The following is a 23557-nucleotide window of genomic DNA, read 5'->3' as shown; positions in this document are numbered from 1 at the left end:
GCTCTGTGGATGTCCCTGAAGGACAGCTCTGTGAGCTGCCCTCTTTCCACTCCTTTTCAGAGCTTTGGTGGGAAGCTGATACTAAAAAACTTGAAGCCGGTGGCAGTCAAGTGCAGCCAGTCCCCCCTCCTGGGAACCTCTCATTCCCGCATCCCGCCTGGATACCACAGTAATGGGCATTTTGTCAGCGCATACAGAGGTAATTGCTCTTCTTCAGCTGAGTTCTCACCTCCTCCGCAGGCAATCAGCACCGAAAATGAGAGAGCGGCCCCAAGCCCTCCACTGCTGAGCCTCAGCCTCGCTGCTGATCACTGCAGCCCACACAGAGCATCCCCAGCCGAGCCCAGCGCGCGCCTGGGCTGCACTGCAGAGCGAAGCATCCCGAAAGATCCGGGTGCCATTCCCTGAATCCCTGGAAACACCAACCCGTGCTTTCCTTTCCCCAGGCTCTGACATCCCGGGTGTCCCCGGGGGGCCAGGTGAGCGCCCTCCCAGCGTCTCTGAGGCAGAGGGGGAACAGAGAAGGTGCCGGAGCAGGGAGGGAAATGCTGGGGCTCGGAGGGAAATGCTGGGTTCTCTGCTGTGTTTTATCCCGCACGGAAAGAAAACGTGGCCATGCAGGAGCCAGCACCCGTCAGCAGCAGGGAAACTGAGTCACACAGCAGCTGATACAGCTGGAGGGCTCAGTCCTGCGAGGATAAGGCATGATCAAACCTGTCTTTTTGAGAATAATGAGAATAATGCCCCAAGTCCCTGAGCACTTTTACCCCGAGCAGCTCAGCAAACTGCCCCCTGTTGGTCGAGCTGGCCAGCTGTGACCCCATTCCATGACCTGGAGCCAGGGATGGCTGCAAACTTGTCCCCCCTAGACAAGGCAGAGGACAGAATGAAGGGTCCCTCCTAAAACCTAAAGAAGGGCGATTTTCTGTGCCCCTTGCCCGCGGCGAGGCTCTGTGGAGGAGCTCTGCGTTTGCCAGGCTCGCTTTGAATGCCAATTCCCTCATTTGTCTGAGCTGAAAATGAAAGCAAAGCCTGACCTGGCTGTGGGAAGGGGGAGAAGCACGATTCAGGCAGGTCCTACATCCCGAGCAGTTTGGAAGCTGTGTAGGAGCTTCCCTGTACCCTGCACTGCCACAGCAGGAGAACCAGAACCTTACAGAGCTTTGGGTTGGAAGGAAAAATCTTGCTTCAGCCCTAACTGATGTTGTCCCAAATCCTAAACAGAGGGAAAAGCTCTTGCCAGATAAAAGCACACCCCTGGGATGCCACCCACGCACAGGCCAATGGAAACAACGTGTCCATGTCCCAGCTGTCCTCGGGGTAGGCATGGGAAGGGCCAAAAAGCCGGGAATTCTGTGCTCTGTGTGCACGGAGCAAATCCTTTTTCCAGGAACAAATCCCCCCCTGCTCCCATAACACACCTCCAGGGAAAGGAGGCAGGAGGAGGGCTGGATGCAGGATGGGGAGTTTGGCATCCCTGCTCCACCTGGGATCCCAGGAATGACACCTGGGATTAGAGCCCTGCTCTGGTACTGCGGGGGAGGCAAATATGCAGCTTCCTGAGCAAGAAATGAGCCCTGGGAGCCCCAGTTACACCCCACAGCTCCCAGCAGGGCTGGAGCTGCTGCCCACTCTGCCCACAGCCAGCAAATGCAGCTTGGTGGAGCTGCAGGAAACAAAGAGATTTGTGCAGGGCAGCCTTCATCAGCCCCCAGGTGAAGTTCCCTTGGGGTTGAATTTTGTGTGGTTTGGGGTTTTACTGTCTCAGAAAACGTCCCACCAAGCCTTTGGTGGATCAGCCATGTATGTACAACCACAAGTGATGTCAGCACCCTTCCATCACATCCTCCTAAGAATATCCACGCACACAGAATTGTGTTCTGAAGGAGAACCCCCCCACATGGGGTTCTGGCTCTGACCTGCTCATCTCACTCACACATTCCTGCTGGTAGTAGCAGGGGTGGAGTGGGAGGATTTGGCTTTGGAAGCTTTCTGTGGACAGCTCCTCATCCCTTCCAGGTTATTTTTAAACCCTTTGGACACCACAAATCTCCCCGGAGTTCTGCAGGCAGGGGTGTGGGGTGGGGTAGGGTTTGGTTTGGGGGGTGAGAGGGGACAGAGTTTCACAGGGCATCAGGCACCTGGCACATCAAACATCCTGCACAGCTGAGACTCTCTGGCTGCAGGGCCCTCCCTGCCCAAGGTTCACCCACCCCACGGATCACACCCGCACGGCTTCTGTGCAAGGGACAAAGGGCTGGAGTCCTTCTCAGCCCATTTTGGAATTAAGGACGATAGGAACATTTGGTAGTGGATTCAGGGCTGCAGGAACCATCAGGGAGCAGATGAGCCCTCCAGGAGCAGAGAGAAGTGATGTTCCCTCCTCCCCTGGCTGGATCCCAGGAACACAACCCAGCAGTATCCACACTCCTTCCCTCGCCATCAATCCCACCAAACCAGAGAGCTGCAGCTTTTTTCTCTGGAGTTGGAGGGGAAATGAGGTTAAGCCAGCTAATTGACAGCGCTGACCTTTGTGGCTCCCAGCGAGCGCAGCCACCAGCACAGGAGCGGCTGCAGCTGAGCCGATGGGGAGGCAGCGCTTCTCTACCTCTTGGGTTTGTGTTTTTCAGAGCTCTTCCTGCCCAAGTTTCAACTTTGGGTCATCTCTAAGAGCAGTTTGCTGACATCAGCTGCAGAAGAGCTTTCAGGGACAGAAGAAAACGAACTTAAGGCAGGGTGAAACTCTGAGCCCTCCCTTCAGGCACCAGGGAATTCCACTGCTCTAGACACCCAGAGCCTCCCTGGTGTGGGAGCTCTCACCCACACCAGGAGCGTGCAAATTTTAACAGATACTTTACTCTGGAGTGAAAAGCAAACCCCACCCCACCCTGATGGTCCAGGTGTTTATTCCTGTCCCGTTTTCCTCCCCTTCGAACAAACAGGCTGCCCTCGGGGGCTGAAGGGCAGCGATGAGTCTTCACCAAAGTCTTAGGAAATAGGCACAAACAGGTCCTCAGCTTCCCTCCAGCCTCTCATTCCACCTGTGTAGGTGCATTCTTAGCATCCCTCGGGCATTTTGAAGCTCTGACCAGCACAGGGTGCTCCCTGCGGCCGGGAGGAGGGATCCCAAAGGAGACCCCTGCGCTGGACACTCCGGAGCCCATGGATGGCTGAAGCCAAGGCGGGTGCTGTCTTTGGAGCTCTCTGCAGCCCCGCTGATGCTGCACCAGCATCTATTGAAGTCGAAGCACCAACCCCTGTGCGGCTCCAGCGCTCAGCTGTCATTTCATTTCCACACGCAGCCCAAAATCCCAAAGCCTGCGGGAGCTGTGCCTCCCTTCTGCCTTTCCTAGAAACTTTCTAACCGGCAGAGAAATGCACAACTCAATCTTTAATTTGCTTTTCTTCGCCGCACCGGTGCTGCACAAAACCCAGCAAACTTCCAGTTTGGCGCAGTGGGAATTGCAGCAGGGAGAGATGAAGCAACAGGACTCGTTTAATGCAGAAAAAAGGGCTGGTTTTTGTTTTTCCTGCGGGTCCTCCAAGCTCCATCCTCCACCTCGCCTGGGCAGGGCAGAGAGGAGTTGAGCACCCGGGATCAGCGAGCAGCCAGACGCCAGCAGTGTGTGAACAGCAGCTCTTATTCTGGTCAGGCTCGGCTCGGAGCAGGAACCACAGCCAGCAGCAGCTGAACTCACCCCGCTACAACACACAAAAACCCTTCTCGCCTCCCTTCAGTAACGTGTTGCTCTCTGCACCCTCTCTCCACCCATTTCTCCAGCTCCAGAAGGGCGGAAAAAAAAAAAAAATCAAAGCGGCTGGTTTTCCTGGATTAAACGTGCTAAATCCAGAGTATTTAGCACTGGAGCTGTGTTTCCCAAATACCACGAGTGCTTGGACCACACAAGACATTTCCAGCCAGGGATGGGGGAACGCACATCCATCCCAGCTAACGATGGGAACGGGCGCGGAGCCCCGGGAGCGCATCTCTCCTGCCTCCCCGCCGGACGGGCTTCCCTACATCCCGGCAAGGATGCCAGGAGCGTGAGGGAAGGAGGCTGGAGGGGCGACGGAATGGATTTTAAGAGAAAGAGGGGGATGGAAAGTCATAAAAGCGCTCGGAAAGTCAACTCGCCTTAGGCAGCGGGCAGAGCCCGGGCGGCGCCGCTGCGCTGCGACTTGGGGCGCGCTCCGTGTTCTCTTCCAAAAGACACCCCCAAAAAACCCCACACCGACCTCTCTGGTCACCCTTCCCCAGCGGTCCAGCCTCTCCCCCCCCGCCAAACCTCCCCCGCCGCCGCCTTCGCCGGGAGAAGGGGCCGGGGCTGCGCGGAGGGGACACGGCGCTCACCGGGGGACGGGAAGAGCTCGATGTCCACCTTCTCCGTCTTGATGATGGTGAGATCCACCGCCGCCTTCATGGCTGGGGCAGCGCCGCGGGGTCGTCGCGCCGGGAGCGGGGACGGCGGCTGAGCCCCGCCGAGCGCGGAGCGGGGCGCCCGGGGCAGCGCGGCCGGGGCTGCCTCCCTCCTCCCGCTGCTCTTCCTCCTTCTCCTCCTCCTCCTGCTTCTTCTCCTCCTCCTCCTCCTCCTCCTTCCTTCCTTCCTTCCTTCCTTCCTCCCGCGCTCTCTCGCTCCGCTCCCGCCTGCGCTGCGCTCCCCACTCCGCTCCGCTTCGACCGTCCCAGCCGCCGCCGCCCCGGCCGGCCTGAGCCGAGGGGAGGGCGCTGGGCCGGCCCCGAGCGGTGACAGCGGCGGAGGGACCCGCCCCGCCCCGCCCCGGAGGCGGCCCCGGCCCCGGCCCCGGCGCTCCGGGGAGCGGGGCCGGCGCTGCCGGGGGAACGGGGGTCCGGGGGCAGCACATCCAGGGCGCCTCCGCCCCGACCTGTGCTTGCACCCCGGCCCCCAAACACCACGGGATAAGAGTTTGAGCACGCTGGCTGCAGGCAGCCGTGGCTGGAGCCACTGCCCGAAACCGATGGTTCTTGAAACCAGGCCGGTTGTGTTCACCCCTCCTGTCTCGACATGAACCGCTGCCTTTCACATTCACCCCTTCGGCTCCCACAGCCCCTTCATGCTCACATCATCTCCTCACATTTCCATCTCCCCTTCATATTCCCATCATCCTGCCTGGAGCAGCCTGATCCTCTCCCACCCACAAGCACGCCCAAAGTCAGGGGCACAGCCAGGGCAGAGCAGTGCACACTGTGCTGTGGTGGGTGACAACCAGGGCTGGCTGTTCCTGGCCTGCTTGGAAGAGGTGGGAGGCCAAAGAGAGTTGGGAACTGACTGAATAAAAAGCATCTTGAAGATGCAAGATGAGTGTCATGCCAGTACAGCATGGAGTTAACAGAAGAATATCGGTTTTCACATGAAATCTGTTTGATTGTATTTAGGTAGCACAAACTTGAGACCACAAACGGCACAGCAGAAGGAGAGTATGACTCACAGATGTCAGCTTACCGGTACGGAGAAAAAAAGTCATTAGCAACCAAGTCTTGTGGTTCTGTCACTCCGAAAGTCTTTAACAGCTTCCAACGTCGGCACAGATCAGGCTGCTCTCATCAAAGATGGGCTCAAGTGAGCACAGGCCTGCAGGAGCAGCTGCCTGGGGTCACAGTGACTGCCTAGCCCAGAGGATGGAGCAGGGTCCCGCTTGCAAACACCCCTGAAACCTCCCGAGGCCCCGAAAGATGAGCTGCACATGCAAGCGCTGCAGCTCTGATTATTTCGCTTCTGCAGCGGGGCCTTTCTCAGCCAGCACAGGCTGAGTATTTATAGCAGGGAGTTTGTGCAACTGAAAGAGCTGCGAGGTTGCCGGGGCCAGGCAAGGAGAGGTGGCTCTGGCTGCACACACAGCTTTGCCAAGGCAGGCAGATCGAGCAGCAGGGCTGAAAGCTGGCAAAGCTGGGCAGGGAGCTCCAGCCCCAAGTTCCTCTTCCTCACCCAGTGACAGCCTCTCACATTCCCAGTTTTACAGGCAATCTTGTTTTCAGTTTACTTGCAAGCTCAGTTCTGGACAACCTATTCCTGCAGCAGTGGAGTGGGACCAGAGATTTGCTGTGATGAAAATCCTCCCTCCACTGATTCCCAAGGGCTTGGGAGAACTGGAGCTCAGGCAGAGCACAGGGCTGGAAACCTCAGCTGGTGGTTTGAAACCTGCCACAGGAATGAACCTGGAAATCCGAAGGTGGAAAGAGGATTGCTGCAAGGATAAAATGAGGTCCCTCCCCGGGACAGGATCACGTGCTTGCACCTGCCCTGGGTTTGGGTTTCTTTCTTCCCTCTACAGCAACGACTGAAGGAAGAAACTACATAGAGGAGATTTAGCAGAACCTTTCTAGCTCATAATCAGAAGGGGATTCAGAAGAAACAGCTGCCTTTCTATCTGATCTCTGATCCCTCCAGAGCAGGCTTGGGCAGAGAAACCTGATGCAGTTATCAGAGCCCCCAGCCCTTCCCTTCCCTTCCTGCGCTCCCGGGCTGGGATCCCGGCCAGGGAGGGGAGGGGGCTGCCTGGGGGTGCCGCTTTGTGCAGCTGCCTGAGGAGCCATCAGAAAGCGCCTGCGGTCCCAGCCGTATGGAAATGACCCCCGGGTAGATCGCTCTCCCCGCTCAGCGCGGCTGCAGCAAACCACAACCCCCGGACCGAAACGGAGCGGGAGGCGCGGCGGGGTCACTGGGACTTGCCCAAACACAGGCTGGGACAGGCTGCTGGTGGCACACAGCACAAGGCTCTCCTGGGCAAAGAGGCCCTGGAGGGAGCTGCCACAGATGGAGGTGCAGTGAGAGGAGGCAGCGGGTGCTCTGAGATGTCTCTGCTTTAGCCTTGCTCCCCTGGGCTCTCGTTTTAGCTCAGCTGCTCCTGCAGTGTTACAGTCTCGAGGACTGGCTGAACTCCAGGGCACCTGTACTGGAGATCCTTCTCTTCTGGACCAGGACAGAGGCTCTAATAAAGACCTTTCTCACAGCTTGTGGGTTTTATATTAGGAGACATCCACGCCCTCCTGGCATCCCGGCTGAGCCCTGATCCCACAAAGCTGATGACACTGAGCCCAGCTTGGTGCAGGATAGCTGCAGAGGAGCTCTGAGCTGTGCCTCACCCCCTTGTGCCTCCCCAAACCTGGGGCAATGCATGGCAACCCCTACGTGCAGGGAAACTGGAAATGCTTCCAAAAGTAACACCAGGGCAAAAATCCCCAAAAGGGAGGAAGAGAAGAGAGTGGCTGCGGACAGAGGTTTCCTCCCAGGGCAGCTGAATCTCTCCTTCGAACTCCATCCCAGCAGCCGCCTTAATTTGTGTTCACTTCAGAGCTGCAACATGAAAGCCCTGGCTCTGAGCTCCAGCTGAGCCGCTCAATGGCTCAGTGTTCGCAGAAGGCATGGAAGGAATCCATTGATTAGTTTCTTCAGCTGGGATGTGACCGTTCCGAGTCCAAGACCTGCCAAACATGACTTCGCCTCAGCAACTGGTTCCTATTTGCTGCTCACAGGCTTTAGGAAAATCTTTCCTCTTCCCCATCCAAGTCTCACCCTCGTTTTCCACTGTGTCGTTAGGAACGTGAATATCCATTCAGGCTCCGTGCGGGAGGGAGGATGCCGGGCTGGAGAACGGCCCTGCAGCCCAAAGATGGGCGATAACCATCTGCCCTCCCTTCGCAGCGCAGCCCCACTGTTTTCAACTGCTGCGAACAAAGAGAGGATGGGCAGTAATGCCCCATTGTTCCCAGGGCGGCTGACTTACCTTGGGGTAACAGAACAAGAATAATTATTATTCTTTTAGCACTGAGGAAAGGTGTTAGGAGAGCGGAGCCTTTGCTGTGATTTCGAATGCCAGGACGGCTCTTCCATGACTTTTCTCCTGGCTGGGATGGCTCTTTCATTTCTCCACGGCCAAAGTCACTCCTGTCCCAGCCCAGGGCAGCTGCTGGCTCTCCTTCAGATGCCGTGGAGCTGGGCCAGCTTCTCCTTTCCCTCGCATTTCCCCACTCTCATTCTAGCAGGAATTAGGTGTAACTTCTGGTCTGGAGAGGGAGCTTTTCCGAGCACTGCTGCTACCAAAACATGGGGTGAAATACAACGGCCACGTGATAACGTGGAGCATCCACCCAGCTGTAATGGCCAGGAAATGAAGAACACCATATCCAATTAAAACTGCAGGGGGATATTTATGGTAGAACGTAATTAGCCAAATTGGAGCCTTCCCCAAAACTGCCATGGGATTTTTAATGACGGCGAGCGGTCAGGGATTGGGTTTGATGTTTTGTCAAGTAAACAATACCCAGAGGGCATGAGACAAAAATCAGGAGCAAAGGGGAAAGGAAAAAAAAACAACCAAAAAAAAAACCCCTGTTCTGCAATTCCAGGGAGAAACGGATACATGAAAGGATTTATCGTAACGGGGACATTGTTGGAAGGAGCAGCAGCCACCACTCCAAGAAAGGAAAGAGCAGGGAGGTGGCCCTGGGTGTGGAGGTGGCCCTGTGCAATGAGAGGAAAGAGCAGGCAGCTGCCGCGGCCGTTCCCCCGGGAGATACCTTTCCTGGAATTTAAAATGATACGAGAAATTCTTTCAAGCACCGTAATAGCTGGGAAGTATTGGAGTATTTTGGTAAGAGGAGGCTGGGTTAGCCCCGCTGACTCCAGCCTCCCGTTTTTGGCTCGGGCATGGAAGCAGAGCTCGTTGGTGGCATATCCTGCGTGTGCGCCGGGCGGGCTGCAGGAGCCGCTCCCAGAGCCGGCTCAGTGTCTCGGAGGTGGTGACCGTACCCCAGTGTGGCCCCTGGGGTGCCCTCGCTGCGGGCTGGAGGCACAGAGAGTGCCCCAGGCTGGGCGCTGGCGGCAGGAGGAGCAGGGCAGTGCTCCCGCTGGGATGCCCAGCCTGGGCCATCGGCCACAATGCCCTCCTGTCAGCGACTGTCCCCGGGCTCCGAGCCTCCGCGGCTCCTGCTCTCATTAAGTCCCGGCGGGGAGGGCTCACAAAAGCCGCTTTGTGGCCAGCGGGGGTCAGGGCCGGGCACACAGAGCCCCGTGGCTGCGGGAGCCACAGCCCTGTCACACACCCAGGGTCCCGAGTGAGCCTCTCAGGCTGCTCGAGCACCTCCGAGTGCGTCCCGCTCCTGCCTTCCCAGGGCTGCTGACCCCGCACCTGAGGAGCTGCTCCGGGCTCCGGCAATGCCATCCCGATGGGAATGCCCTGGCAGGGCTGCTGGCACTCCCTCGTGTCCCTGCTGGGAGCAGGAGCTGGATGAAAAATCCTCATAAGCTGCTCTGCAGCCCTGTTTGCTCTCCGGACATTTCCCCCTCCCCTCAAGTCACAGCACCGGGCTCTGGGTAAACAAATCCTGGAAGGTTTTGCTGCTGAACTCCCGATATTCCAAATTACACCGAGCATGTGCAGCCAATACCCACGAAATCCCACCTGCAGGACACCTCTCTTGCCTTTGCTCAGATCTCCTGGCTCGGATCTCTCTCCTTCAGAGCACAAACAAAGCAGCCAGCTCAGGTTTAAGCAGCACAGCTCTGCTTGTGGCTGTGCTCTTGCATCCAGCAGTCTCTCCTTACTAAACCGATCCCTGGTAGCCCTTGAAACTCCCTCCCCTGGGATACATGGGGGGATTACAAAGGAGAGCCAAAGGAATCATTGCTCATAAATGGTCTCCTGACAGCCAGACTGTGATCACTGACGCTTATCTGCCCTTTCCATCTTTCAAAAACCCATCACCACCCAAACACCACCCACTGCTTCACCAAACACGGAGGGACAGCCACGTTTCACTTTACCGAGGTCCAAGAGACACACCAGCACCTCCCAAGGGAGGTCAGCCCAGCTCCAAGCTCTGGTGTAGAATCCACAGCCTGAGAAGTGGCAGCCACCAGGGCAATGCCATGCTGGCAGCCAGCTGGAAGTGATCAGCCCAGGAAAATAAACCACAGGCCTGCAGTGACCCCCGGGTTAACACCAGGGCCAGGACAGAGGAGTTCAAGTGATGGAGGTATAATTCCTGGCCAATATTTCCACCTCTGTGCCTTCATCCCCCTTTTTTTAATGACTCTCTCTCCCTTCCCAAGGAGCTGGGAGTTCAGCAATCCCAAAGGAAAAGCTCAGGGGTTGGGGACTGTGATGGGATCTCTCTAGAGAGAGATTTAGGAGAGAGGACTGGGATTGTTCCACAGGACTCTGGAAAGCACAACCAACCAAGATCCAGCAGCCAAGGAAGGTCCCTCCATCCTCAACCACTGTCCTGCCAAGGCCACGAGGTGACAGGTGCACACTAGAGAGATAATTCAGGGGTGGGCACGATTATCCCATGCACACCATGCCCAGAGCACGGAAATTCCAGGAGGAGACGCAGCCCTGGAGCTGCCCTCCCCAGAGAGGTTCTGCCAGCAGAGGCACCCCCAGCGTCGCTCCTGGCTGAGGGATCAGCCTGCCAAAGCCTCTCACAGAGGAAAAACCCTCGCCCGGCGCTGGAAACCTCCTCTCCCGCAATCATCCGTGTTTGGCAACCTGGCCTGGCAGTGAATAAGCGCCAGGGAAATATTCCTCCCTACACGTGTTTGGGTTTTTCAGGGTGGTTTTCTTGGCCACAGCTCCTGGCTCTGCAACAATGCCCGGCTTGTTCGGCCCCGCGCTGCAGGGCAGCCTTGAATAGATCTGTCTAAAATTATAAGCGGGCAGCCCCTGGGCTCTGCGAGATCACAGAGCCCACGCTGGGGCTGAACAAAGCCCCCGCTATTTCCCAACAATTAGGCCGGCTAAAAGGACATCTATCTCCTGCCATCAGAGCCACCACGTGCCTCCCAGCCAGCCCATTGTGCAGCTAATTAAATAACACGCCTCTCTCCCCGGGAGCGTCTCCTGATTAGCTCGCCGAGGTCCTAAATCCTTGCGGGTGTGAATGGGAGCAGACAGCTGCTGGGCAGGGAACTGCGGCTCCCGAGGGGACACGGTCACCCCGGGACAGCCACGGCAGCAGCGCCGCGGATTTCTGGGCTTTAAGGGACCTTAAAGCTCATCCAGTGCCAGTCCTGCCATGGCAGGGACACTTTCCACGGTCCCAGGTTGCTCCAAGGCCTGTCCTTGGACACTTCCAGGGATCCAGGGGCAGCCACAGCTCCTTTGTGCCAGGGCCTGCCCACCCTCCCAGGGATTAACTCCTTCCCAAGATCCCATCAAACCCAGCCTGCTCCAGGCCGAAGCCATTCCCTCATCCCATCCTCAGGGAGCTGCTGAGCAGAGATCCTGGGATGCAGGAGGGCTCAGCACACTGCTTCCCCATCCACCTCCCAGCTGCCTGCAGCAAAAGCCGTGAAAACAGGTGATTTATTTATTATTTTTCATGCTTTGCTGGTGGCTGGAAGGAAAAATCAGATGCAAATATTTTTTCTAAATATGTTCCTGGCTGATACAGAGCAGTTTGTTGTAGGGTTTTTTCCTTTTCCCACACTTCTCATTGGGTTAAAGCAGGGGAAAGAAAATAAACAAGGAAAATGTTGTGTCATTCAAGCACAGCTAAAACTTTCTATTTTTGCACTTTTAATATGGGAAGGAATTGCAAAATGGAAAAAAAAGCCTATTAAAAATAATTTGTTAACAAGCTCTTTTCACCCAGTTAGTTCACCTCCTCGAGGAGGATTCTGTGGGAGGGGAAGGTCTTGGATAAAGAGGAGGCCAAAGGGAAGCTGGGAAGCTGATTTGTGTTCTGTGAGATGAAACAGAATAACCTCTGGGGCTTGGAGTTTCTTTCCAATCCCAAAAGGAGTTCTGGGAAGTGAAGAAAATCCACTCAGATGACGCATCAAACACCCCAGGGCTGCCTGAAATGTCCTGGGCCACCACAACCATCCCTGGGGAGGTAGACATGGACCTGAACACCTAACCTGCACCAACTTGAGCCAAAAGCCACAGCAGGATTTTCTCCCCATCCCAGATCTGCTCCTCGGGCTGAGCTCCAGCACAACAGCCCAGAACTCCTAAATCACTCCAGATGTTCAGCACCTTTCCTCACACGCTCCCAAGACCCGGAAGAAATTCAGTTCCCTTCTGTCAAGGCCCTAATCAGCAATAGTTGCAAATATACCTTTTACCCCGTTTAAATCATCATTTCCCACCTCTGGCTATTTCAATCATCATTTTCACACTGGGAGAGCCTGCCTGGAGGACTGGGAAGGTGGAGCAGCAGACTAATGAGCTGATTTCCTGTGGACCTGCAGCTCCAGGCTGGAAGCAGCTGGACCTGCTGCTCCATCCACTCAAGGAAAACACAAAATCCCCATTCCTCATTCCCTTGTGGAGAGGAGGCAGCAGGAGGAAGGACACAGAGGAGGAGGAGGCAGAGCTTGGTTTTGTTCTAATGGCAACAAAAGCTGGCTTCTGTTTTCCAAACCCACCCTGGAGAGTGGCTCCTGGTGGAGCTTGGGTGGGAAAAAGCTCTTGGGAAGCTTTAGGAATGTGTCAGGGAATTAGTAATCAGTATGTGTGCACACCCATAGGGGTTCACTGCAAAAGCACAGGGATCAACTTGATGCACACTGTTGTTGAAATCATATTTGCCCGGCACTCAGGAAATGCAAAGATTTTACACCAAATAACCAAATTTTACAGGGATGCATCCGCAGGGCCAGAAAAACATCATTAAAAGAGATGCTATGGCTCACACGAAGGCCCAGAAGGGGCTACACAGGAGTGCAGCCCCAAAGCCAGTTTAACATAACCCAGGAGCAGCCTCCTGAGCCCTCCAGCAGCTTCAAACCCCACGGGCAGGTCTGAGAGTTCCATTCATCCCAAACTCCCAAATAAAGGGCAGGAGCCAAGAAAAAGCTGCCTCCCCTCACCCAGCCAGTGCCCTGGGTCCCAAAGCTCTGGGAATGGCTCCACAGCCACTTGATTAATAAGGGCCCAGGGGGGGGAAACCGTTTACATAACCTTGTCTTCTCTAAACTTCCTAAGTGCTTCAGAAAGTGGCTGCCCTGGAAACCCAAACTGGAAACGAAAAATATTATCCTGCCATTTATAAACATCCCTGGTGCTAATGAAGTGTGGAGCAGCAGCAATGGCCAGCGAGGGCGAGGTGCTCTTGGCAGGCGTGGGAGAGCCCCAAAACCCTGACTTCAGGTGGCTGTGGAGGGTAAAGTCCTCCCACCATGATCCAGTGCTCCTCCCTGGAGCAGGGATTTGGGAAGAGGGTTGGCTGTGGAAGTGTGGCTGTGCTAAACGCAGGGGCTGGGGGCAAATGTCGGGGGAGAAGGGCAGGGTGATCACAGCCAGGCAGGAGCAGGTGGGTGAAAGCTCTCAAATCATTCCCTGAGCTCAGAGTGTGGCAGGGGTGAAGCAGCACATCCTGCTCCTGGAAAGCAGGGAGGGAATTTCGGTGCTTGCTGCACTCCAGACCCTGTGGGATGAACTGCCCAGGCCAGGCTGCTCGTGCAGGCCAGCAGAGCTGTTTACACCACTGTGCTCTGAATAAACATAGAGCAGCCCAAATTTAGCTCCTGGGTTCAACCACCCTGCTTCTCGCAGCCCCTCAGCCACACATCCCAAGCAGAGCCAGGACAGCAGAGCACTGCAGCCCATTGCTCCATCTGCTTTCCCTGCTGTCATTTCCCACGGAGATTTGTTTGTGCATCAGCACCAGAAAATGCTGAGGTTTGGCTGGAAATATTTGGATTTGGTTTTGACAAAATAATGATGATTTCCACCCAACAATCTGTCAGTTTTGGCAGCAACAAGGAGAAAAGAGAAAAAAAAGAGAGGTTTTTTCTCAAGATATGGGGGCTGAGCTGACACCCAGCCTGGGACTCGGCACAAGGAGAAGGCAAAGCAAAGCTACTGGGCTGCCTCATTATCCTGTCAGTCTGATTACTGCTCCTACTTCCACGGAGTGGCTCCTTGCCTGGATTGAAACACAGCCAGAGCTGCCAGACACACGAGGCCTCTGCTCTCCTGGAGTCAGGCAGGGGCTGGATGCAAAGCAGGGGAAGAGCAGGTCTGGTCACTCTGGAGATGTCAAAGATACCCCAGGGGAGCTGGTGGTGAGGAGCTGGTCCAGGGCAGGAGGAGATGCCAGCTTTATTTCCATCACTGCCTTCCAGAATTTGTCCTGTCTCTGGAGTCTGGAAAACTGGGTTGAAATCTCCCAAGCACAGAAGCTTCTGCAAGATGCCTGGAACTGACCAAATTAGAATTTTTCCATCAACAGGCTCCCTTGGGGCATCTCTTCCTTTTTTCCTTTTCTACCTCAATGCTGACATCAGTTTGACCAAGCAAGAGCTCCCTGGCCCAACTTGGATCTCAGATATGGAGAGTGAATCACACAGACCTGGGAGAAAGGCATTCCTGACTTCTGAAAAGAACTGCTGCTGAGTTAACGAGAAGGAGTTTGGGCTGGATATCCTTAGAAATCAAATCTCCCCTTTGGTGGAGCAGTTTATTTTCTCCATTTTTCCTAAATACCAAACCCTAGCACAACCTGAGGCTGTTTTCCCTTGCCCAGTCCCTTGTCAACCCTGAGAAAAGACCAGTCCCCACTGGGCTCCACCCTCCTGACAGGGATTTGTGGAGATCCCGGCTTTGCATCCTAACCTGCCCTTGCAGCATCACAGGGGAAGGAAAAACATCAAAAGAGAAGCCATGTCTGACCTTTGGGGATCAGAGGTCTCCAAAGGCAGCTCCCAGGCCACGGAGAAGCTCCTTTCATGAGCCTAAAGCTGGAAGTAAGCCCACGTGCAAAGTCCACCGTCCATGCCAAGCTGTTCCCACCCCTCCCTGAAGGCATTTTGGAGTGTCCTATGGCTGTCCCCAGAGGAGCCATCATCCCAGCACATGCAACCGCAACCGGGCCGTTCCTCGCAGGAGCAGCTGCACAGAGAGGTACCATGCTCCAGCTCTGGTCAAACAGCCAAAGTGACCCAGTGCAGCTTTTCCAAAGCCTATTGATCCCAAATCCCACGGGGGAAGGTCCATCTGGAGGGCTGGGAAACTCCAGCACGTGCTGGGGAGGCTGCAGGCAGCTCCAGGGCTGGCCGTGCCGACAGCTAGGGCTCACTTCAGATGTCTCGTTTTGTGTGTAATCTGAAGCACTTGCACAGCCCCGCTCTCCAGGGACCCTCAGCCACTCTCCTGACCTCACTGAATTAAGTATGGCAATAAAATGTGCACTGAATTAATCATCTGCATCTCCAACGTGAGAAACTGCTGTGCAGGGGCTCACAGGAGCGGCTGCAGGGATTTGGGGATTTCACTCCAAGGGAAGGCTGTGGGGTTTAGATGCCTAAAGACTTGCTGGTAAGTGATACAGCCAAGGCCTTCCAAACCCCAGCTGTAGGATCAGCCTGGTCTCCTAGATATTATCCCTAAGAACTGTTCTGCCATAAAAAGCCAGGCTGGACAGGGCTTGGAGCAGCCTGCTCCAGTGGAAGGTTCCCTGAGCAGGGAACAAGATAGGCTTCAAGGGCTCCCAGCCCAAACCATTCTGGAGAGTGAATCACACAGACCTGGGAGAAAGACATTTCTCTGTTTCCATGACCATGGGTGCTGGGAAGGGTCACCAGGACTGGGAGCTTGGGTGAATGACTCCCCCACCCTCTGGGAAGAGGAGGTTCCACGGCAGGGTCCTTGCAGTCCAACAGCTCATTGCAGCAAAGCTGGGATGAAGAAGGCTCTGGGAGAGCAGCAAGAGATCAGGGATCCCATTTTTCCCCCAGAGGATCCAGGTAAGGTGAGAAACATCACAGGCACAAAGCAGGCCCTGGAAAAGGAACCTTTGGAAAGCTCAGCCCTGGCTCTGCTCAGAAAAGGAGGAATCACGTCCATTCCCAACTGGCAGCAGGGGCGGCTCAGGCTGATTTCTGTCTCATTTTAGAAGGAGAGCAGAGAGATGTGAACCCTTACAGGGTTTTCAAGGAATATCCCTCCTGATGCTCTCCTTGCTTCTCTAAGCCTGGCATTTCCTCCTGCTCTTCCCCTCTCCAGCCTGGACAAGCTCCCAGAGCTGTGCTGGGGCACAGGACAGTCCCATCCTCCTGGAAGTGTCTCTGTCTTGGAAATTACAATTAAAAGAACCAAAAGACCATCCTAATTGCCCCCGTCCCTCCCCCAAACGTCTGACAGCAGTTTCTCAGGCTGAAGTGATGCAAATAGCTCAGATAAGGCTCAGATAAAGTATCTGTGCTCTCGAGGGCTTATCTGTGCTGAACACCAACTCCAAAAATCCTGAAATTTGCCCCGTGGGACTGTCTCTGGAGCCTGATTTCCATCTGAAGCCTCGACCTCCAGAGGCTGCAGAAACAGCTCCTGTTCAAATGCATTCTTGAGATAGCAGGGTGGGACCCGGCAGGTCTGCAGCTCCCCTGCTGCGGCTATCTGGGATTTGCCTCCTGATGGGAATGTTGCAAGAGCGCGGCTGATGGCTCAAGGAACCGGTGACGGCACCTTTCACCACCCCCGCTCACACTCCCAGGACTGAGGGAAAACCTTCTCAGCTCTGATGGAAAGATCACTTTCCCTCGGCTAGAGATTGTTCCGTGCTGGCTTTTGCTTTCAGGCCCTGCTCGGTGACTCCAGGCAGAGGGAAGGCTTGGGGGACAGCTCAGGGTGCTGAGAATTCCCTCAGGAATGGCATTGGGATGAGATCCGGAGTTCCTGGGGGCAGCAGGGATCTGGGTGCTGTGACCATCCCCGCCTGGCAGGATGCAAAGGGAGGCAGCAATCCCTGGGACAAGGTCTGATGGAACACACCTGGCTCCCAGCAGTGGCCAGTCTCTAATATTCATTTATAAATGCTCTGCTTAGTGAGCCAGCTTTTCCAAAAACACACAGAGCTGCAAAACGTGTGAGAGCTGGGAGTGACACCCATTCCCATTCCCATTCCCATTCCCATTCCTATTCCCAGAGCACTGCTCAGGATGGGAAAGGAGCTGGGAAGTCCAAGGCCAGGCTCTGAGAGGGATAATTGGGATCTCTTTGTAAGCTGGTACAAAGGCCCCTGGGCTGAGACCATTCCTTGTCCTGTGGGAACACCCAGGGTCTCCCATCTCCCAGCCAGATCCCACATTCCATGTGCTCTACAGACTCTAGAGTAAAAGAGAGCAGGAAGGATCCCCCTCTGGAGGGTTTGTGACCAAAGAATCCACGATCTAATCATTTATACACCTCATGCAAATCTGGCAGGGATGGGAAAATGGAGCTTTCTGAAAACCTTTCAAAGCTCTGCAGAAATTGCCCAAATCCTGCTGATCCAAGCAGAGAGAGATTTCCTCTCTGCAGAGGTTTGCAGCCAACAGGCAGAGTTCTCAGGCAAGAATAACGATGAAATTCTATAGGATGGCTCATAAACCAGAGAAAAACTTCATTTCCTACTAAAAATTCCCAAGGGCTCATTCCCAAAGAGTCACAGGACTGCTGTAGAGTGCTGGCTCCCCTTCCACCCCAAAAACTGGGATTGAGGGAAAACGTGTGGGCAGCTCTGGGCTCCCAGGGCTCTGCAGCACTGGCAGCACCAGGGTGAACCATGAGGTACCAAAACCAAGGGACTGGGGGAAAACCTGCGGGCAAGGTCCAGCTCACAGTGCCTCATGGCACTGGCAGCCCCTGGGTTAACCATGAGCCCCAAAATCCCAGGGATTGAGGGAGAATGAGTGGGCAGGGTCCAGCTCTGAGCACTGAACCACAGTGCACATTTCACTCCCAGAGTGAACCACAAGGCACCAGATTCCAGGGCTTGAGGGAAAACGCTCCATGATGGCACTGGCAGCCGCTGGGTTAACCATGAGACACTAGGTCCCAGGGATTGATGGAAAACCAGTGGGCAGAGCTGGGCTCCCAGCACAGTGAACCACAAGGCACCAAATCCCAGGGATTGAGGGAAAAAAAGTGGGCAGAGTGGGGCTCCCAGCACTGCTAGCCCAGAATGAACCACAAGGCACCAGATCCCAGGGCTTGAGGGAAAAATGTTCCATGATGGCACTGGCAGTCCCTGGGTTACCATGAGGCACCAGATCCCAGGATTGAGGGAAAACTTTCCATGGCACTGGCAGCCCCAGGGTTAACCACAGCGGCGCCCTGTGAGGCAGCGATTTCTGCTTTATTTCAGCAGGGGAAGTGTGTCCCTGCCTGATTAGCCCAATGGTTTCCTCTTTTCCCATAACCTCCAGACCCCCATGGCCTAAGTGTTTACTTTCTGAAATAAAAAATCTGCCAGTGTTTTTCTTTTTGCAGGGCATGTGTATTTTGGGAGGACTCGGGGGGAGGAGGCGGGGGGGGAGCTGAATGGGCCGGGAGGCTGGCGCACACCTCCCTCCCCTCTCCCACCCCTCACCCCAGCTCCTTCCCAGCTGCAGCCTCGGAGCTGAGACTTCTGGCTTCGATGTGAGGAAGAGAGAGAGAGAAATGCATTAATGAGAGAGTTCAGGCTCTTGCTGCAGCAGCCATAAACACGAGGAACATCTGGAGGGAGAGAGAGGTGCTCCGAGCTGCCAGCAGCTGAAAGGATCAGGCTGTTTGCAGGGTCCTGGGTTCCCTGCTCCCCACAGCCTCTCTGCCTGCCCTGCTGTGCTCTCCTGGCATCCCATCGTCCCACCAGGGAGAAACCACGATCAGACAATCCTAAAGGCTGGAGAAAGCCTCTAAGATTATCCAGTCCAACCATTCCCTCTGCACTGCCAGGTCCACCACTAAACTGTGTCCCCCAGTGCCACATTGACACGTTTTTTTGAACATTTCAAGGGGTGGGGATTCACTTCTCTGGGAAAGCTGTTCCAAATATCTCTCCTCACTTCTCTGCCCTCCCTGCTCTTCACCAGCCCATCAAAGCTCCCTTAAGTGCTGCTACCAGGGCTGGCCACGGGCAACCAAGCCCTCTGGAGAGGGTGCTCTGCTGCCCAGTGTCCCCACAGGTCACAGTTCTGAGGAATTTTCTTGGGAAAGCTCAAACATCACCCCCACCCTCCCTCCCCCAGTTGTTCTGAAGTGTTCTGTGGTGCAGGATGGTTTCCTCCTCTGGAAAACTCAGCAGGTACATCCAGCTCACTCCATCCCTATGGAGGGGTCAGTCCTGCTCCAAGGGACCCCCAAAATGAGACTCTTCTGCAGGCAGCCTCAAGGCATCACAGAAACCCTGGCCAGGCTGTGGCTCAGATCCCTTCCTCCTGGACATCCCATTGCCCCTTCCCCACGGCACACTGGAGCTCTCAGTGCTGGTGCCCATTTTTGCAGCTCCCAAACTTGAGTTTTTCCTCTTGCTGAGCTCCCACCCCCCTGTTCTACCTGAGAATCCCAACAAATCTCCAGGCTCTTCCAAAAACCAACACTCCAGATTTGCCCCAGACTCATCCCAGGGCCCAAGGCCCTGTTCTGAGCATGATCCCTCATCCCCAGCTGACTCTGCAGCTCAAGTGGGAAAAGAGCTCTGAGCTCATTCTCTGCTGATGACCAAGGCACTGGGAGCTCCCTGGGGTTTTGTGGCAGCACAAGGAATTTTCCAGAGTCAGGGAGGAAACAAATGGAAAACTGAAAGCCTGGACTTTTGTCATTCTGTAGCCTCAGTGCAAATAATCCTCTCCAAGTGCTGAGCTGCAGCAGGTCCCAGCACCACTGAGTGTCATGGTGTTAAAAATAGGTCAGAAACTGTTGTAAAATAGTTGATAGATGGTTAAGCATGTACTGTTAGTTTGGTTGCTATATTGTAAGAGGGGTTAAAGGGCAGTTATAAGAAATCCGCTACTCAAGGTACCCTAACACACCTCAGTAAAGTGCACCACGAGCCAGCCTGGACAGAACTGTCATGGGCCAATCAAGGCCTAAAACCTTCATGCAAATGAAGATCCAAACAGAAACCAATCCAAAGGGACAAAAAACAGGATAAAAAGGGGCATCTGACCCAGGGAAGCTGTGCCGTTCCCCTGGGACATCGGGGCCGGCGCTGCTCCATCCTCGGCGGGAGCGCTCCTGCCTGGCCCAAGCCCCCTGCTTTAGGCCTTTCTTTTATTATAATAAATGCTGGAATCACTTTGGTACCAGAAGTCTGGTCCCATTTTCAACAACGGGAACCCCTGGGTGCGTTTTCCTCACCTGGGAAACAACAGGATTCACAGGAGCCAGCAACACCAGCTCCCACTGACCTGAGAGCAGAGCAGGGGCTGCTCATGCTTCCCAGCAGATTCACACACACCACAGGCATCCCACAGGCATCCCACAGCTCTGCAATTCATTCCCAGGCCTGGAGGGATCTCCTCTCTTCACCAACAGACTGGAAAGTGCCCTTAACAGAGAAAATGATGTGTGTCCTTCAGCGGCCCCAGAGTGTCACAGAATCACAGAATAATGAGGTTGGAAGAGACCTCCAAGATCATGAAGTCCAACCTATCAAGTCCCCCAGAACAGCAGCTGGGACTGGCCTTCAACTGGAGTCTATGGAATACCAAAAGATCCACAAAGGAAAAGTGAAAAACCCTCATTCCAGCCAGGCCCTAAACAGCCCCAGAGCCAGAGAGGCTGTGTCACCTCAGTGGCCAGAGGGTGACACCAGAGCCCTGAGCCTCGCTCAGCCCCTAGGCCTGGGAGAGCTGAGGGTCAGGGAATGCTGCAGCAGGTTGAGAACGGCAGGATCTTGTGCAGGGCTTTGTCTGAGCCATGGAATGATGTCCTATCCAGTGCATCCCTCCCCATGGGGCTCACCCTGATTTTGCCCCATCCTGCTGCCCTTCACCTTCCTGCACATCCTCCTTTGCCTGTTCTGGTTTGCTAAAGAGGGTGAAGAGAGCCTGGCTGGCCCGGGGGTGATCCTGGCTGGCCCAGGGAAGGGCTGGCTGGCCCAGGGATGAACTGGCTGGCACAGGGAAGGACTAGCCAGCCCAAGGAAGGGCTAGCTGGTCCAGAGAAGGACTGGCTGGCCCAGGGGTGATCCTGGCCGACCCAGGGGTGATCCTGGCCTGGCCCAGGGAAGGGCTGGCTGGCCCAGGGAAATGCTGGCTGTCCTGCAGGCAGGAGCAGCAGCTGTGCGTGCCCTATGAGAAGGCTCCCATTCATCTCAGCGAGAGCGTGCGGGGGAGGCAGTGCAGCACAGGGGAGGGGGAAGTGTTGGAGGAGGCTGAGAAAAGGAAGGAGGTCGCAGTTAAAAATAGGATAAAAGGACATGAAAAAAAAAAAAGCAGATTTAGAAAAAAAAATCTTTGCTCAAAAATGCTCTGCAGCTGGAGAAGCCATCGGGCTGAGCCTGGTCAGCTTTACCTTCCCCCCTTCTCCTCCTCCTCCCCAAGCCCCCTTCCTCTGAGCGTGGGCCTGGAAGATGGCCCAGAAAGCGCTCACAGAAAACGTTTTCCTGCGGGGCTCTCCACCGGGAGAAGAGCAGGCAAAGGAGGGGACACGTGGGGAAAAGCAGGGACGCTTGGCCATGGATGTGGGTGGCCCCGTGGGACTCCAGCCCGTGGCCCTGGCTGGGCTGGGAGCCGGGCTGGGAGGAGGATCACAGGGTCCTCCCCTGACTGGTGAGGGCACAGAGCACACCAAGGTGTTTCTGCAGCTGCAGGGCCTTGGCTCTCCTGGCCAAACCAGCTCCACACTAGGGCAGCCCTGGCTGCGAGGACTTGATGCCCGTGAAGCACCAGCTCTGCTTTTTGCTCTCCAAAAGATCCCTGGGACGGTTCAAGGGCAGCCTGGACACAGCTTAGAGCAGCCTGCTCTGGTGGAAGGTGGCCCTGCCAGTGGCAGGGCACTGGGATGAGATGATCCTGAAGGTTCCTTCCAACCCAAGCCATCCCGGGATTCTGTGATCCATTTCTCAGTGAAGCTAGGAGCACTCCCCCAGATGCTTCAGAAGTATCCAAAAGGCTGGGAATACCTTCAGTCCAGGGATGCTAATTCAGCACAACAGCTGTAGAAAGCTCTTCCGCTGGAGTCGGAGTGGTTCCATCCCTCACTTGCCATTAACAACAGTTTTATCTCCCCTATCAGTAAGGAAAACAAACCCACTCTGGGTGGAAGGGGCTGTTAATGTGGCCTTGGCTCCTAAAGACAGCACAGCCAGCCCTGAGTCCGTGCTGAAATTGTCATGGAATCACAGAATCCCAGAGTGGTTTGGGCAGGAAGGGACCTTAAAGATCATCTCATTCCAACCTTTGCACCACGGGCAGGATGCTGCCCCCTAGATCGGGTTGTTCAGAGCCCCACAATACTTTGATAATTACACTAGCAAATATTTTCTTCCACTCCAGTTTTAACCTAACCTTGTACAACCCAAAAAATAGTCCCAGGGAGGATCCCCTTTCCTTATTAGTTCACCATAAGGTGCTAAGTGTGGCCTTCAGCATCCGTTCAGCAGTGCTTTGGGCAGGCACAGGGCACCTGCAGTTGGGTGGCAGATGGAGCAGTCAAGGTGTCTTTACTGATGCCAAGGAGCAGAGCTATGTGCCCTTGGGTAGCTCATCTGCCTTCTCCTGGTAGGCTGCCTTCAGATACTGGAGGGCTGCTCTAACAACTGGCCCAGAGTCTGCTCTTATCCTGGCTGAGAAGATGCCTGGAGGACTCTGGCTTCATGACAGACTCGCTGTGCTACACTGGGGGCTCAGACCATGCTTCTAGGAATTGCTGTAGGATGCTCAGCCACTGTTGATTGTTCTTCATTGTGGTACAGGTAATAAATAGTTGATTGCTTTATTAAAGACACACTTGAAACAATAAGAGCTAAATTTTAAAGAAAAATTATTTGAGAAAGATTCCTAAACCTGTGGCCAGTTACCCCAGCTCAGCAGAGCAGCCAGCAGCTCCCCTCTGGATGGCCTTGTTCTGTCACTTCTGGGCTGGGCCCTTCCCTCCTGTGGTGATCCCCGGGCACGGACATTCCCAACATGTGCACCACACATTGTGGTACAAGCTGACAAATAAAACTGACTCCAGTCCATTTTCAAATGTCGGCCTTTCAAGACAAAAAACTCCACCCTTTCTTGCTTTATCTATGAGCTAAATCCACATCAGGCTTTCCTTTATCCATATCACAAAATAATCTTATCAGCTTCAAGCACAGTGTAAATAAACTTGCTCAAGCTTCAAAGGCAAAGCATCTTCCCTAAACGCAAGCAGCCCTCAAACTCTTAGAAATGTTGTGGGTTTCTATTGCAGGAGGATATATTCACACTTGCATTTTCCTTGTTGACTTGTTTCTTTCACCAACATCAAGACCATGAAAACCAAAATAGCCTCTGGTGCAGCAGAAGAATAGATGACAAATGGTTTTCATGTGCAGCTGAGACACAAAGGAGAAATGAAAGGCTGTTCCTGGCCCCATATACAAATAAGAGTTTCCTCTCATTTAAAATTAGAAACTGCTCTAGACTGAAGAACGAGCAACATGAAAAAACAAATCAGAGAAGGAGCACCTTGCATTGCAACAGGAAGAACTGAAAACTTATTTTTAGGTATTGCGAGGGACCCAGGGGCCTGTTCTGCTCATCCCAACTCTCTAAAAGCTGTAGATCAAAACCTGTGGAAGACAGCAACAGCTTGGATTTCTTTCCCTGGCTTCACTAATGTTTGAGGCAGGATCCAGCCTCTGCAACAAGAAAGT

The 23557-nt window shown here is 54.7% G+C and overlaps 1 protein-coding gene across 2 annotated transcripts in view; it reads right to left on the bottom strand.

Annotated features, from left to right (window-relative positions):
- Positions 1–23557, bottom strand: part of ETS1 (ETS proto-oncogene 1, transcription factor) — a 77864-nt gene that overhangs the window by 42803 nt on the left and 11504 nt on the right. The window contains exon 1 of one of the 2 annotated variants that reach the window (XM_059866979.1): positions 4352–4707. The exons of the other annotated variant lie outside the window; for it this stretch is intronic. Coding sequence (XP_059722962.1) covers positions 4352–4421 — 70 coding nt within the window. The 5' untranslated portion in view covers positions 4422–4707. Of the gene's footprint in view, positions 1–4351; positions 4708–23557 lie in introns of those variants that run through there. 2 annotated transcript variants of the gene reach the window in all.

This window comes from Haemorhous mexicanus, chromosome 24, assembly GCF_027477595.1.
Source record: "Haemorhous mexicanus isolate bHaeMex1 chromosome 24, bHaeMex1.pri, whole genome shotgun sequence".
In the NCBI taxonomy this organism is placed as follows: domain Eukaryota; kingdom Metazoa; phylum Chordata; class Aves; order Passeriformes; family Fringillidae; genus Haemorhous; species Haemorhous mexicanus.
Note: the sequence above shows the minus strand (reverse complement) of the source record. Positions and strands in the feature narration are given on the sequence as shown.